The 16,455-nt window shown below is 33.4% G+C and overlaps 1 protein-coding gene across 1 annotated transcript in view; it reads right to left on the bottom strand.

The window, feature by feature from the left end:
* Positions 1-16,455, bottom strand: part of LOC101899300 (uncharacterized) — a 506,597-nt gene that overhangs the window by 22,220 nt on the left and 467,922 nt on the right. Inside the window, exon 12 of the mRNA XM_059131456.1 lies at positions 1,340-1,420. Within this exon, the coding sequence (XP_058987439.1) occupies positions 1,340-1,420 (81 nt within the window). The remainder of the gene's footprint in view (positions 1-1,339; positions 1,421-16,455) is intronic.

The following is a 16,455-nucleotide window of genomic DNA, read 5'->3' as shown; positions in this document are numbered from 1 at the left end:
AAAGACGACATTTACAAGTCGAATTTACAATAAATTTTATAAAGTTACCAACAACCGACCAAATATAAGTGACAGTTTGTAACCCTGATTAATATGTGGGTTTGAAATATTTGAAACATTGCATATAATAGCCCCATATAGTAGTACCTCCTAATTTGATTCTGATATTCACATTGGTTCAATGCCTACATTCGGTATATCGATGATATTAGCCCAATTTCTCAACGGAACTTTTTAAAATTTGGTATTTATAGTTTGTAATGGGTTTTACCATCTGTTGCATAGCATTGTCAATATAGGTATGACCCCATATGAATATTGCTATACCCTCATTATATCGCTATCTGTCAATCCTTCCTACATTTCCTCTTTCTAACAAGAAATAACACTTTTGCCATCATTTGGGCGCCCCTTCATTTTTGCGCTAATTCTGTCTTTTTTATGGTGCAAGGTAATTATAAATTTAACACTCCCTACTCCCGTCTATTCTCAATAAGAAATCCATACTAATTACTTTATTTCGAGAGCTATTAAATTTGATTTAAATTAAATTTATCCCAGGGTGGAAGAGGAAACAAATGCACAGACGACGAAGACAATGGCACAAGCAGAATGGATAAAAAGTCAACAGCACCAGTAGTATTACAACAAAGACAAAAGAGTATCAAAAAAGTACCAACCATAACTTGGCTTTTATGAATGCAGTTTATGCCAACATTACTCGTCTTGGCCATCAAATACCGTTTTTAATTTCCTTTTTAGCGGGCGACGCTAACCGAGTAAACCATTGTAGATTTTTCATTTAAGTTTAATGCAACATTATAAGTGGCATATTAAATTTTAATACTGCGGCAGTTAGTTTACGTTCATTTTCGTTTGTCTTAACAGCTTTTTGATTCAACATTGCTTTCTGTGTGTGTTTTTTTCAGCGTTTTCATAAGGTTTCAGGTCGTGCAAGTCCCGTGTTTTTAACTATTCCACAAGAAAATCGTTCGTTTTTTGCTTGTCTTCATTTTCTTCGTTTTCTTCTGTGTAACGTGTTCTTTATTTGCTCATCTTATTTTAGCATTTTATTTGTTTTTAAATTAATGGAAATTAGCAAAGGAAAGAAACGGGGCAAACAAGGAAGAGCCAGCCAAAGCCATAGAAGAGAAAACTTAAAGGCAAAAAAGAGTTCAAAACCCCCACGAAATTCAACACCAGTCTTTGTCGTCAACATTATGACGACGATAGTCCTAGAAGAAAAGGAAGCTAAAGCCAAGAAAAGGCAAATAGCAATGGGACCCAAAAAAGAGAACAAGAAGAACCAGACCGCCACCAACTTTTATTAAAAACTTACCATAGAACAATAGTTGGCATCAGTTTCCCACTGAGCCTTCCTGCGTTTATGATATGAACGGCGCCAGGGATGACGCCAAACCTGCAATGAAAGAAAAACAAAGAGAGAGAGAGAGATGAATAATGCAAACAAAACAAAAAATAAAGACTAGCTAAAAATGAAGTAAACTAAAAGCAATTAAATACAGCGTTTTTCACTCGTTTTTGTTGCTGCTGTTAGTTTGCTTGACGCCGCAGCTACTGTCGTAGTAGTGGTAGAAGTTATGGTATGACTACTACTGTTTCTGCTGGTGTATGGCATATCCGTTTCCTGTAGACATTTAACTTGTAGGTGGCAATGGGTGTGCATGTGCAATTTTAAATTATAAGGTTTTGCATTTGCGTTTAATAAACATTTATTCACATTCTTAAATTACAAATTGCGCTTGCAGGTGTTTTCATGACGCCACTCAAATTCAAGGGAAGGGGGACTGCATATTTTCAATCAAATCACAAAAATAATATTTTAAATGGTTGACAGTAATTGAAAAAAAAAAAAAAAAAAACAGTTCATTAGGGGGAAGGTGCACACTCCAAGGGGAAGTTATTGCAGTAAAAAGTCATTTGATTTCTGAAATTATTTTAGGAAAGTTAATTAGGTCAATAATGAGTAGCAACTAAGAGGAAACAATTGGTAAATTAAATTGCAAATTGTTGATAGCGTAAAAGAATATATCGTAAATAATAAAATAATCCATTGTCCTTGATTCTATAGCTAATGGTCATTGACCCTATATTCCATGGATAATGACTCATTACTGACTTTGGAGTCAATGAAAATTGTCCCCGTAACAAACAGTCATTGATATTGTATTCAAGGAATAGTGGTTCATCAGTTAAGGGGCTTAATTTTAGATTTTGTAACGATGAATATAAAGACAGAGATCAGACTCTATAGTCAATGGTCATTGACACTTTGTTCAGTGACCATCGACTCTATATTCAATGGACTCTATAAGCAACGGTTATTGACTCTATAGTCAATGAACATCGACCCTATAGTCAATGGTAAGTGACTACCATCAGTGTTCATTGACTCTATATTCAATGGGCATTGACTCTATAGTCCATGGTCATTGACTCTACAGTCAATGATTATTGACTCTATAGTTACAATTTTCATGGACTCTACAGTCAATAGTCATCGACTCTTTAATCTAGTCAATGGTCATTGACTCTATAGCCAATGGTTATTGACTCCATAGTCAATAGTTTTTTATCCCTAGATTGGTACTTAATCATTTACTCTATAGTCAATTGCCATTGATTCTATAGCTAGAACATTGTCACTGAAGTCCTGACTTAAGATTGACTCTACGGTCAATAAACAGTCACTCTATAATTAATAATGAATGACTTTGGTCATCAAGTACATATTTAACCCTTTACTCTCCTCCACAAGTCCACCTTTCCAGTTTAAATGAATGCAAATAAATAACGCTGTTTTATCCTGAGCACCGCATTCTAATGCAAAATAATCTGCAAGTAAAATGCTATTGTCAAATGAAATTTTATAATATTAATAGAGCGGCTAAAAAAAGAAGAATTATTTAAGCACACCAAAATTGCATTGTATAAATAAACGTAAGATTATTCTTAGCTGCGCGGTGTCCCCTTCAATTCCGCCCTCCCATCCAATATTTCCATGACAATGACGGCTAATATCCATGAAGAAATTCCAACCACTGTCATGCTTCATTCTGAAAGCCTCGAAACACACTACTATCCTGCAATAAAATGCAAATATTTTCTTTGGCCAAAATCCGGAATTTTTAAGGCCAACAATAGAACAAAGTCCCATAGAAGAGCCATCGCTGCTGCTGCTGTTAGTTGCGGGTCGTTTGCCATAGATATGAATGCTTAAAATTATTTTACTTTACCACCAAAAATAGAAGAAAATTACTTGCTGCGTGCATTGCGTGTGTGCGCGCTAGATATATTCCTTTATTCTTTTCATTGGCCAACAAAATAAAACGAAAGAGAAAAATTGGAGAAGAAAAATATTTGCAATCAACTAAACAAAACCCGTTGCATCGGTGGCGAACAAAACTCTCTCGCTTTCCTTACCATGTCCTTGGTCCGTGTCTTTCGCATGCTAAGTGTGTACATGCTGGGCACGGAGTAATGGTAGCACCTGTTTTTCATCTGCTGCAGTTGCTGATGTTAACTTGGCTTTTTGTTGCAACATTTTATTTGTGGTCTTGCAGCAGCAAGCAACAAGAAGCCAGCCACACAAAACATCCATAGCTTTTCTATTTGCGGCAAGGAAGTTGCATGTCGTACGAAAATAGCTGGAATAGCATAACCACAGGCCAGGATGCAATAGGATGAAAAGCTGCTTCCGAAGTTTTGTTTCTCCGTTTATTCCGACTTGGCTCCAACAAAAAGTGTACAACTGCATAGTACTACAACAACGAGAGTGTGTGTGTAGTGACCGTGCCTTACGGACAGAAATTGAGCTTCTTTTTAAGAATTTCTATAACGGCAAACGAATATTAAATTGCTTAAAAAAATGAAGTGAAAGAAACCCCTCCACGAACAACAATAACGGTAGGATGTAGGTTTTGCTACCTCTGACAACCGGAAGGAAATGCTAGATGAATTACCGCAGAGATGGCAAACATTAAAGTAATTGTACTTTACAAGCGAATATGTTGGGTGGGGCAAAAGTACAAAAATGTGTTAGAATAAATAAATCCAACATTGAATACCCTTTTTCGAGGGTTATATAAGAAAGGAAATTTTAATAAGATATAGCATAAGACCCAAAGACTTAAAGAATTCCTGACTTCAGTAATGAAATTCTTGTAGTCACAAATAAAGTATTTTTATAGGCTCGTATAAATAGAATTCTATATAGATTTCTGTGAAGAAGTCTACCGATTGCAATAAATCTAAATTGTCTTATGAATACGTCCTTGTAGTCTTCTTATAGAGGAGTCTGTACGGACAACTACATAAAAGTTTCTACTGATTTGTATAGAGGAGTTTTGCAGACTTCTATAGAGTAATACTCACACAAAAAGTCCTCACATAACTTTTGTACAGACTCATATAGGGAAATCTTTTCAGAATCCTCTGGCGGCGCCTTTACAGAATATCCTGATGTAATCAACGAAAAATCATTTGGGGGAGTATTTATTTGCGCCTTTGTGGGCTATAATAATGTGATCTAAATTGTCTCATATATAGTCAATTGACTATTTTTAAGTTGCCGCATTCAAAAATGACCTAAGGTTTTTATGTAAACAGAATTTTTTTTGCCCAAAAATCATATAGTTGATCATGACCAATATTGTTATTTTCTCTCCACCATTTTGATCCTTCTTAAAAAACTACCCATTCTTGATAACCTCGAAATGCACTTAAGTTGCATCAGCCCAAAGTGATTTCTATTGTCCCGAATTTCTAACTAACATTATAATGTATAATAAAAACTCTACACTCTCCCCGCTAAGCTACTCCTCTCTATCGTTCTTGGTTTGTGATAAAATTAATTTGTGACCACTCCCGCTCATACATCAAGGCAGTATCCTCCTGGCGTATGTCATGGCTAAAGCTGCAACATACCACACTGACACCAGAAAACGGAAATTTTTAAGGCAAAAAAAAAAAAAACGAACCTTAATTGAAAAATTGTTTGGCGTAAAAAGTGCATTGTACATCATTCTTGTGTGCCATGCTATTGTATGTGTGTGTGGAGGTAAATCCTTGTCCATATAAATATATGCTTGTGTGTGTCTGTGGGTCTGTTATTTTCAAATGTATACACAAGTGCATTCAGAAGTTTTCTGAAAAGATGTTTACCGCATTGGTTGTGGTATTTTTGCCACAACTGCATATAAATCACTTATAAAAATTCTTAGAAAAAGCCAGAGAATAGCCCTTTTTTTCTCATCTTATTCTATATAGGAATACAATGATGGACATAGGATTATGGTTTTCTGTCGTTCGTCCGTTGGTTTTTTTTTTTTTTTTTGTATTTAGAAATGAATCCCAGGTATTCGTATCGTACTCGAGCAGTAAGGGTTAAACTAAAGATTTTGAAGTTATGTTACAACAGCAACGGACGTAGGAACTTATCAAATATTTATTTTTGTTATTTTTTCTATGGCACAATTCACAATTGTAAGCATTGCAATAACAGGGCTTGTTCATATGGTCAGTAACTAACGGCCGAAATGATGGCTTGAAATGAGAAAAGAAAAAACATTACATGACCATGGCATGAGGATTGCAGTAAATTTTATGGGTGCTTTCTATTTTTAAACATCCAGCCAACCACCAGGGGTTATTGATATTTTCCTGTTTCAACTTTCCACACACATACGTCCATTCATTCACATATTTTCATTTTTTTTCCCAAAATTTGATTGTGTGAAAACATTCCAGACACATAACTTAGAAAATTTGTATAAATATTTGAATAGTTAACATTGAGTGTTCCTATTTTTCTTCACGTCGAAAAGTTGGTTTTTCTTTTTCATTTCGAAACTTAACTTTTCTTGGCATAGACAAGACAGGTGCATTACCACAAAGTTAAGAAGTGAATTGTATAAGAGTTGTTGTTGTTCTTGTTACTTTTAAAATCCTTAGATAAGCAAGTCATTTTTTAAAGCTACAAATAGGATATTGATCACGCACACAGAAAGAGAGAAACAATTGTTGGATGTGAAGGTAGTATGTGTAGAGGTTCTTGGGTCTCTCTCATATACACTCCCCTACTATGTGAACGCTTACAATACCTTTCGATTCATTAATATTTAACGATGAAATTGCTAATAAAAATTGCATTAAATCTGTGTATGAGAAAAAAGCGAGAAGGGTTGATGTTCGATTATATTGAATACAGTTCGTCGGTATATAGGATTTACCTTGTTGACTTTTTATTGTTGTTGAAAGATATATGTTAAGTCGTTGAATCTTAAATTTGGGGAGTTAACATAAAACCTCAAAAAGGGGGAAATATACAACAAAAATTAAACCCATGTTAAAAAGTAAAAAAAAAAACGATAATTTTGAGCTAACATTTTTTTCTACACTGAAAAATACATAAAACATGTAAAATGAATACATTTCGACGGCCAGAATTTTTTATTCCAAAGATATTCAAATTGGTTGGGAAATGTGCCAGAGGGTTTACATTACAATCTAGGGATGCCGTGATATGGCCAATTCGTTAAACTTGTACCTACATAGAAAAAATTTACGGAATGGGTTTCTATCCATTAGGAAAATCAAATACCAAGGAAAATTAAATGCAAGGGAAATATAGTTGATGTACATTTAATATGGGGGATTTTTCCTTCTGTAGAGTTTTTTACCCTACAACACTATGTGTTTGGGGCAAACATTACATAAAACCTCGAAATATTGGTCAAAGATATAGGAAACTACATTTGGAACTTCCTATTTTGCTTAGTCGATCTAGTTATGTTTGTCCACCCATCCGTATGTCCATGGATTTGGTCTTTTATAGGGATTTTTTCCCTTGTAGAGTTTTATAAACTACAATACTATGTGTTTGGATACTAAGTTTGATTGGAGCAAAAATTATGGCAAAAGACGTAGGAAACTACATACGGATCCTCATGAAATTTTGCATTGAAGGTTAAGGTCTGAATAGCCTATTGTCTTATTTATCGCCCGATGTTCATGAAATTTTAAATGGGGATAAGATTAGGATCAAAATAGAAGTTTATTGTTTTTGAAGATGTTCGTAAACTTCTATAACCTCAACCACTCCACGAAATACTCATGTCAGACGCAACAAGGTATATATTCTTGATCAGCGTAAAATTCTAAGAGCGATGTCCGTCTGTCAGTTGTAATCACGCTATCTTTCGAACGAATTGAGATAGAAGGCTAAAATTTTGTACATATGTTTATTTTGTCAGTAGACAGGTTAAGTTCGTAAATGAGTCATGTAGGTCCACATTTTCATATAGCCCCCATATAACGTTACCTCCCAATATTCGATATTTTGATGAATTTAGCTACAATTTTACCGGGATTGTTTCAAATTTGGTATTTGAAGTTCGAAATGGATACTACAGCCTAAGACAGAAAATTGTCTGTGCAGGTTCACGTCTTCTCATATATATTTCGACGATTTTAGGTACAATACTCACCGGAATTGTTGCAAATTTGATATTTGAAGTTCATAATGATACGTCAGCTTATGACAGAAAATTGTCTGTGCAGATCCACGTCTTCGTATGGCCCCCATGTAACGTTACCTCCCAATATTCGGTATTTTGATGATTTTAGCATCATTAACCGGAGTAGTTTCAAATTATGTATTTAGAGTTCGTAATGTAAACTACAGTCTTTGACAGAAAATTATTATGCTGGTCCATGTCTTCTTATATCTCCGATATAACGGTACCTCCCAATATACGGTATTTTGATGATTTTAGCTACATTATTCACTGTTTATTTCAAGTTTCGTATTTGAATATGGTAATGGCTTAAGACAAACAAAGCCTATGTAGGTCTACGTCGTATAGCCCCAACATGCTTTTAACAGAATTTTTAAAGGATTTTATTTTTTGAAAATTTCCAATTTCGTTCCAAATGGTGGAGGGTATTCAAAGTTCGGCCCGGCCGACCTTACTGCTTTTTAACCTGTTAGGGTTTTAAATGGATTAAAAAAATTAAAAATTGTCTAGATGTTGCAGTCGCTCTCTCTAGTTCTCAACAAATGACCAATGGACATGGTTAGAGTTCAGAATAGCGCTGAAGCCTAACATTTTGGATGATAATCGGATAATATTTGTACATAATGGGCCGCAAATTTGTGTGAAACAAATCAAAAATTAACAAAATCACAAATACATGAAAGGCGCACTTCTGATCGTTAAACTGATGCTGATTTCGTTGATGAATGTAGCTGAAGATCGGAGATACAGGAAGGTAAATTGGGCCACAATTTTGTGTGAAAAGAATCCAAAATCAACGAAATTACAAATACATGAAAGACGCACCCCCGACCTTTACATTGATTATGATTTCGTTGACGAATGTAGCCAAAGATCGGAGATACAGGAATGAAGTGAAATAGAAGAGTCTAAAATTGTCAAATAATGTTTTGAATACCCATTAACATGACATAGGGCGTAAATATATATGGTAAATGCTACGAAGATTTGCATGACCTCGTGGTTTCGGCCATAATCCAAGAGAAAACTTTTGCAAGACAAGAATTTTAAGAATGAAATGAAAATAAAATTTTCATTTGCATCGAAATTATGTTTTTGAATGTGAAATGTATGTTCTTTCCGAAAGAGCGAATTATGTATTTGATGTAGTAGGAACATCTGCTTCGTCAAATAAAGATACTTTTTTAGATATGTTTTTGGAAAATATAGGTTCCAGATCTGATTAAAAAAGGGGAACAATTAGGTTTAATATTTGCTTTCTTTATGTTGTGTATATGGGGATGTATCTTAGGGAAATTGTTCCTTTTAGTCAAAAGGGTTTCTGTTTTGCACAAATTTTACCCCTAATTGTAGTATTGTAGGGCATCAAATGATCGGTCGCCCGACTATAGCATTTGTCATAAATGGAGTTGTTTGCGCTTATACATTGTAATTGAAATTTGGAACGAGTTTATTACAACTCTAGACGACAATTATTAGATTTCGAGTTTCGTCCGATTTCAGTTCGAAAGTCTTCAAAAGTCCTCAGACTTTTTTTCGACCCTTTTGTCCGAAAACTCCGAAAACACGTCAAGCCACCCCCAAAAGTTTGGCCGAACTCGGAATGTTTTGCTCGCTGAACATTTTTTCGAAGAGGTACATTTTTGTCGCTTCAAATAACAATGTCAATAAGGGAATAAATACAGTGCCCGTAGTTATAATACTCTGTTTCGATAACGAAATAGCTACATGTATTTTTGCATAATTATTTTATTTTAATAGATTTACACAAACTCACACAAGCTGCAACTAATAGACTGAGAGCCTGTATAACTAACTTATTAATTCAAATGATTATATTTTCCTAGAAACTAAACATGTCTTCAAATCTTACAACATACACCCTTTTTCTGCCTTCTACAAATTTAAATCAGGTCTGTGATCATTAGCAACATGTGTATATATTTTTGTTTCCCGAGAAAATCGGGTTTTTCATCCTTGGAACAATGAACACATCTGCAATTCAAATAACTTCTTTCCGGCGTTTACTACAATGGTATTAGTATGCGTACACGAGTGTGCATATGTGTGTATATATGATAGCTTACAGAGCAACAGAAACAATGATCCAACCCACCAGCTAAACCGACCGACCGAACAACCGGTGAAAGGTTAAAGCCAGAGTACATTTATCACATCATACATTAAAGAACATTAACATGAACATGAAATCCTCTCTATAAACAATATATAAATATGTATGTATGCATGTGTGTGTGTGTGTCTGCGTTATTCAATTAAGTATGTGTGGAAGAGCAAAAGTGTTTCCCCCAGTTCTTATACTAAGAACTGATGTTGTTGGTCAAGACAACTAAGTAGAAATTGCTTTTGTTGTTGCTGGGGCTGTTGCTGATGGCTGTTGGTTAAGTTAACCTTTTTTGATATGTTAAATAATGCTTCTAAGCTGCTTATGATAATGCAACGCAAACTGTGGTGATGTTAAACTACCAGCACACACACATACCTTGGAATACGTCCATGTATACACAAACGAACAACTAAGTCCGAAAACGGATATTCGCATAATACAGTGACAAAGGACATGCCGAGCTAAACGCCACATGATGAAGAGGAAAGAATAACTCAAAATACAAACAAAACACTAACCACAAACAGACGCACACGCCCACCCACTCTCACAAACAAATACATATACAAGCAGGTGCACCTATAATCCTATGTCGGAAGCGAGAACATTGTGTTTCGTTTTGTTTCTTTTGCATTTCTTACTGTGTTTTTTTTCATGTTTTGTTCATTTACCATTAGACAGCATGATTTCATGTTGGACGTGGTCAAGGAAAGAAGTGAAAAGAAAAAATGACGTGGTAGAAAAAAAACTAATCCTTGAATTTAAGAGTGCTGAATTTTATGTTGGTAAAATCCTTGCGATTAGGGGAAAGGGCAGAGGAATATAGTGGCAGATTTGCATTATTATATTTCTTCTAGATGTTGTTATGGCCTTTTGAAATTATAGAATCAAAGTTTACCAGTTTTTAACTTTAATTCTAAAGTTATATGCTGATTCGAAATGGGATGTGCCTGATATTCGAACTCGGTCATGCTCTTTTTCCTCAAAAAAAACGATTTTAAAATTTTATTGATTATAATTATTTGTTTTTTTTTTTTTTAGATTTTCAATTACGTTAATCAGAATTTCAGTTTCAAAAATCTAGGAAAATTACAAGAAAACTATCTGTAAAAAATAGTTGCCCATAGGACTTGTATAAAACCAAACTTTACATTTCCTGTCTGAAACCATTTAAAAACCAGGCCCATTTTAGACAAATACATTAGGGTGAGAAAAATACAAGCTCCACAATTTTGAACAATAGCAACTTTAAATCTTTCAATAGAGAGACATGAACCTTTAACAAGTTAAAAAGCAGTAAGTTCGGCCGTGCCGAACTTTGAATACCCTCCACCATTTGGAACGAATTTGGAAATCAAATCCTTAAGAAATTCTGTTAAAATTTTAAAAATACCGATTTTTCCATTGAAAAATGATAAATACAGCAAAATGTCATATAAGATATTATTCTATCGAATGAAGTTCGTTGGGAGATATTGACTAAGTTTTGAAAACAAACAAATAAACAATTTCCACAAAACTATAGAATTTTCAAATGTCAGCATCATAAGAAGTATTATACCGATATCATTCATGAACCTTTAACAAGTTAAAAATACCCTTCACCATTTGGAACGAATTTGGAAATCAAATCCTTAAGAAATTCTGTTAATATTTTAAAAATACCGATTATACCCGTTATATTGGTGAAAGTCCTTACCAAATTCGAATTCGGAACTTGAAATAAACGCTGAATAATGGAGCTAAAATCATCAAAATATCGTATATAGGAAGGTACCGTTATATCGGAGCTGTGGGAAGACCTGGACCAGCATAGAAAATGTTCTGTCATAGGCTGTAGCATCCATTACGAACTTCAAATACGACATCTCAAACAATTTCGGTGAGTATTGTACCTAAACTCGTCAAAATACCGAATATAGGGAGGTACTGGTATATGGGGCCCATACGAAGAGCAGGACCTGCATAGACAATTTTCTGTCACAGACTGTAGTTTCCATTACGAACTCTAAATGCGTAATTTGAAACAATTCCGGTGAATAATGTCGCTAAAATCATCAACATACCGAATATCGGAAAGTACCGTTATATAGGGGCTATACGAAGACGTGGACCTGCACAGACAATTTTCTGCCTTAAGCTGTAGTATCCACTTTGAACTTCAAATACCAAATTTGAAAGAATTCCCGTGAATAATGTGGCTAAAATCATAAAAATACCGAATATCCGAAGGTTCCGTTATATGGGGGCTATATAAAGACGTGGACCTGCACAGACAATTTTCTGCCTTAAGCTGTAGTATCCACTTTGAACTTCAAATACCAAATTTGAAAGAATTCCCGTGAATAATGTGGCTAAAATCATAAAAATACCGAATATCCGAAGGTTCCGTTATATGGGGGCTATATGAAAACGTGGACCTACATGGTCCATTTACGAACTTAACCTGCCTACTGAAAAAATAAACATTTGTGAAAAATGTTAGCCTTCTATCTCAATTCTTTCGAAAGATAACGTGATTACTACAGACAGACGGACGGACATCGCTAAATCGACTTGGGGGATTTTAGATAATATTCGATAATATTTTCTACCACAGGAGGAATTCTAAATACGGAATCATTAATCGATTCCATTGAAAAATGATAAATACAGCAAAATGTCAAATATAATATTATTATTCTATCGAATGAAGTTCGTTGGGAGATATTGACTAAGTTTTGAAAACAAATAAATAAACAATTTCCATAAAACTATAGAATTTTCAAATGTCAGCTTCATAAGAAGTATTATACCGATATCATTCAATGAAGTTTTGGGTGGAATATTTCTCAGTACGACACTATTTATTTAGAACTAAGTTTTATTTTACCCTTAAGAATCAATATGAAAAAAGACCAACAACAATTTTATAAAAAAAAGGAAGAAATATGTTTGTGTTTTTCACAAAAATGATACAAATTCTTTATTGATATATAATGTAAATATGGATTTTATGTGTATGGAAACATTCTATGAAATTTTCTTAGAATATTTTCATTTTTGCTATCCCTCTAAAATTAAGTTTTATAGAACTATTTCACACAAATTCAGACGAAGTGCTACTTTAAGCACGCAACATATTTTTTTATTTTTAATATACCCAAAAACAAACAAAATGCATGAATTCTAAGGAACTTTAAATCGATTATTTCCAAAATTTAAAAATTGGCGGAATTTCTCTAATTATTTCGTTGCCTCCCGGTGTACATTTTCAAAACGTCAATACAAGTGTCTCTTATTTTAAGCTCGACTTCCCCTCTTTTTCGATTTTACTTGTGATTATTTTTTGTGTCGCTCAGTGTAATTTTCGAAAATTATGAGGCTTTGTGGGGAAGGTACCAGAAAAAATCATTCGACATTTTCCAAGTTCACACCTAACTTTTGTTTTATACAAATATTACGATGGACAATTCATTTTAATTTGAATTACTATCATTCTAAATCTTGGTCGTTTGCGGGCGATGCACTACTAGGTGTGGGCCGATTTTTTTGAATTTCGCACCTGACATAAGAGTGATACAAATATTTATAATTCATTCGCATTATATAAGATATTATATGCATTCAAAATTTTATATACGATTATTTGTTGGTTTAAAAAAATCGTAATTAAAAAAAACGTAATTATTGTAATACTTTAATGCGTAAAAAAATAAATAGCTTAGCCTACCAACAGGAATAGTTGACCACGAAAAAACCAAATTTAGTCCGCATACACGAAGTGCTTGTCCTTCGGATATATTCAATTCATAGCAAATGCCAAACGTGGAGTAAACTGCCATCTTTTTAAATTGAGGAGCATTTCTGTTGCAATTAGATAATTCGAGGTAGCAACCTACTTCCCCGTAATAATCGTATTCTCAGTAAAATTGTTGTGTAGTTTTTTACAGTTAGCCTAATACCATTGCAATCGCGCTGTGGGCCAATGCTTCTTAATAAAATCATATCAAAAACCAGAACCGATTTTAATATTATTTGACAAAATTTACTTTACACCAAATTCCGTCATTGAAATTGGATGTACTTACCGTGTTTTATGCATCAAATATGTGAAATCGGCCCAGAATATACCGATTTCAATATAATTTAGCAAATTTAGTTTTATACAAAATTTAGTCACTCATGCCGAGTTTCATTGGAACCGGAAATTCCTAAAATAACGAGGTATATATATATATATATATATATATTATATATTATCTATATATATATATATATATATATATATATATATATATATATATATATATATATATACATATATATATATATATATATATATATATATATATATATATATATATATATATACATATATATATATATGTATATATAATACCTCGTTATTTTAGTTAAAAAATCAAAAAAGAAGTTGTGATTTTTTAGTTTTGGTTATTAATGAAATAACATACGCTTACAATATTATTCTATGTTTTCTACATTTTATTTTATTTAAAAACCAGTAAAGAAAGTCTTAAAGTCGGGCGGGGCCGACTTTATGATACCCTACACCACTTTGCTAATTTAGTAGAGCTCCACATAAAAATTAAAAGTTCATACACGCTATGATTATAATTTAAAGTTCAAAGGACTAAATATGCCGAAGCATTTGTGTCTTTTAAATTCGGAATTGTATTGCCCGTTTGGTGCACAATTAATTTGAAATCGCATAAAGATATATATGGGAGCTATATCCAAATCTGAACCGATCTCGATAAAATTTGGCAAAGATATTTCTGAGCTGTATTTCATATATTTCCCTTAATATCGTTGTTACGGAGTGCATATTACGGTTATGGGTAACAAATATAACAAATTAGATGAATAATATATATGGAAGCTATAGCTATATCTGAACCGATCTTCACCAAATTTGACATTCTAGCTTCTAGACTCAATTCGGTCGTAAGTGCCAAATTTAATCCCATTTGGACAAATATTAGACGTTTGGTGCACAATAAAAGGTAAATCCGGACGAAGTTATATATGAGAGCTATATCCTATATAAATATCTGAACCGATCTCGATAAAATTTAGCAAATGTATTTCTCAGCTGTATTTGATATATTTCCCCAAATATTGTTGTTGCATAGTGCATATTACGGCGGCGGTGGACAAAAATAACAAATCGGATGAACAATATGTATGGGAGCTATAGCTATATCTGAACCGATTTCGATCAAATTTGGCATACATATTTTCAGGTCTAATTTGGGTGTATATTCAAAATTCAAAATTGGGTGTATATTCAAAAAAAAAAAAAAGGCAAATCGGACGAAGATATATATGGGAGCTATATCTAAATTTTGACCGATTATCTCCAATATCAATAGGGTTCGTCCTTGGGCCAAACAAAAGATCTTTGCAAAATTTCGTCTGGATCGGGCAATAAATGCGACCTGTACTTTGTTTACAAAAATACATGGACAGACGGACGGACGGACATGCATAAATAGACTCAGAATGTGATTCTACGCAGATCATCAAAAGGAACTATGGGTCTATCTCGTTTCCTTCTGCCTGTCACAAACAAATGCACAAAGACATAATACCCTGACCACCTTGTGGTGTAGGGTATAAAAATAATATTAGTTTTTTTTTTAAAGATTACCTCCTTCAACATTTTACATTAGTTTTGATGATAAACATCTTTCATGAACTGTTATTACTTTTTTATACATATTTTGTATGTTATGTTCCAGTGGGCATTTCCTTATTTACTGGAGTCATATCATCTCTCTCCCTTTGACCGCATCTAACCCGGTTTAACTAAGTTCCATTTTTTTTCTTTTTTTATTTAGAATATTTATTTCACTCATTGTTTGGAGTATTCAAACTAAAGAATAATAATCTTATGTAAAATATACACTAGTGAATAATATTTGTTTTAAAATTTTAATATTTTTATTCTCAGCTTTCATCTCAGTCATGGACATTGTTCTTGCCTTTTTATTCTAATTTCCCCAAAAGAAAAAAAAAAAAACAAACCAGCAAGCGTTTTTACCCTTTTGTGTATTCTCATCACATTATTATGAATTTGGAAGCAACACAGTGGGCCAGAATAGCTTACTTTTGTGTGCTTCCTTTATTTTTGTTTAAAGGGCGCCTTTATTTTTGTTTAAAGGACGGCTGGCGCTTTGAAATCTCAAGTATATCATAATAACTAGTCCCAAGTGCTAAAGTTGTTGCTTTTCCTTTTATGTCAGGGTTTACTGTGCCTCCTTTTTTGTTGGTCATTCTTAAGAAATTTGGATAACAAACAAGATTTTTTTTTTAGTTTTATATTTTACTTTTTTTGCGAAGAGTGCTGCTGTGCTAAATTCTGTAGTGTCATAATAAGTTTCAACCTGGGAAAATGAATCAACAAAACTATGAATAAATGCCGACAAAATGAAGCACAGAAGTATTCCCATTTTCACTTCTATTCTAATTTCACAAATTGTTGTGAGCCTGCCTGGACTTTCATGGTGTGCTGCTGCTGTTGTTGTTGTCATTGTTTGCATTTTAGTGTTTGAATAAAATGCACCAGGGATTGTGTTTTTCTCTTCTTTTTCTAAGTTTTACATTTAGAAAAACAATGTCCTGGTCCTGGTTGAAATGAAATGAAAAGAAAATGCAAGGTAAAATTGTGAAGAGCTTTAATCCTTAAAAAAATGAATGGATGACTAATAGCAAACGGTTCTGGACATTAAACCATTTAGAATGGATTGTATAGATTTTTTCTGGAATTAATATATAATATAGGCA

The sequence above is a fragment of the Musca domestica genome, unplaced genomic scaffold, assembly GCF_030504385.1.
Source record: "Musca domestica strain aabys unplaced genomic scaffold, Musca_domestica.polishedcontigs.V.1.1 89, whole genome shotgun sequence".
Lineage (NCBI taxonomy): Eukaryota > Metazoa > Arthropoda > Insecta > Diptera > Muscidae > Musca > Musca domestica.
The sequence above is the reverse complement of the archived record's forward strand: the minus strand, read 5'-3'. Positions and strand labels throughout refer to the sequence as shown.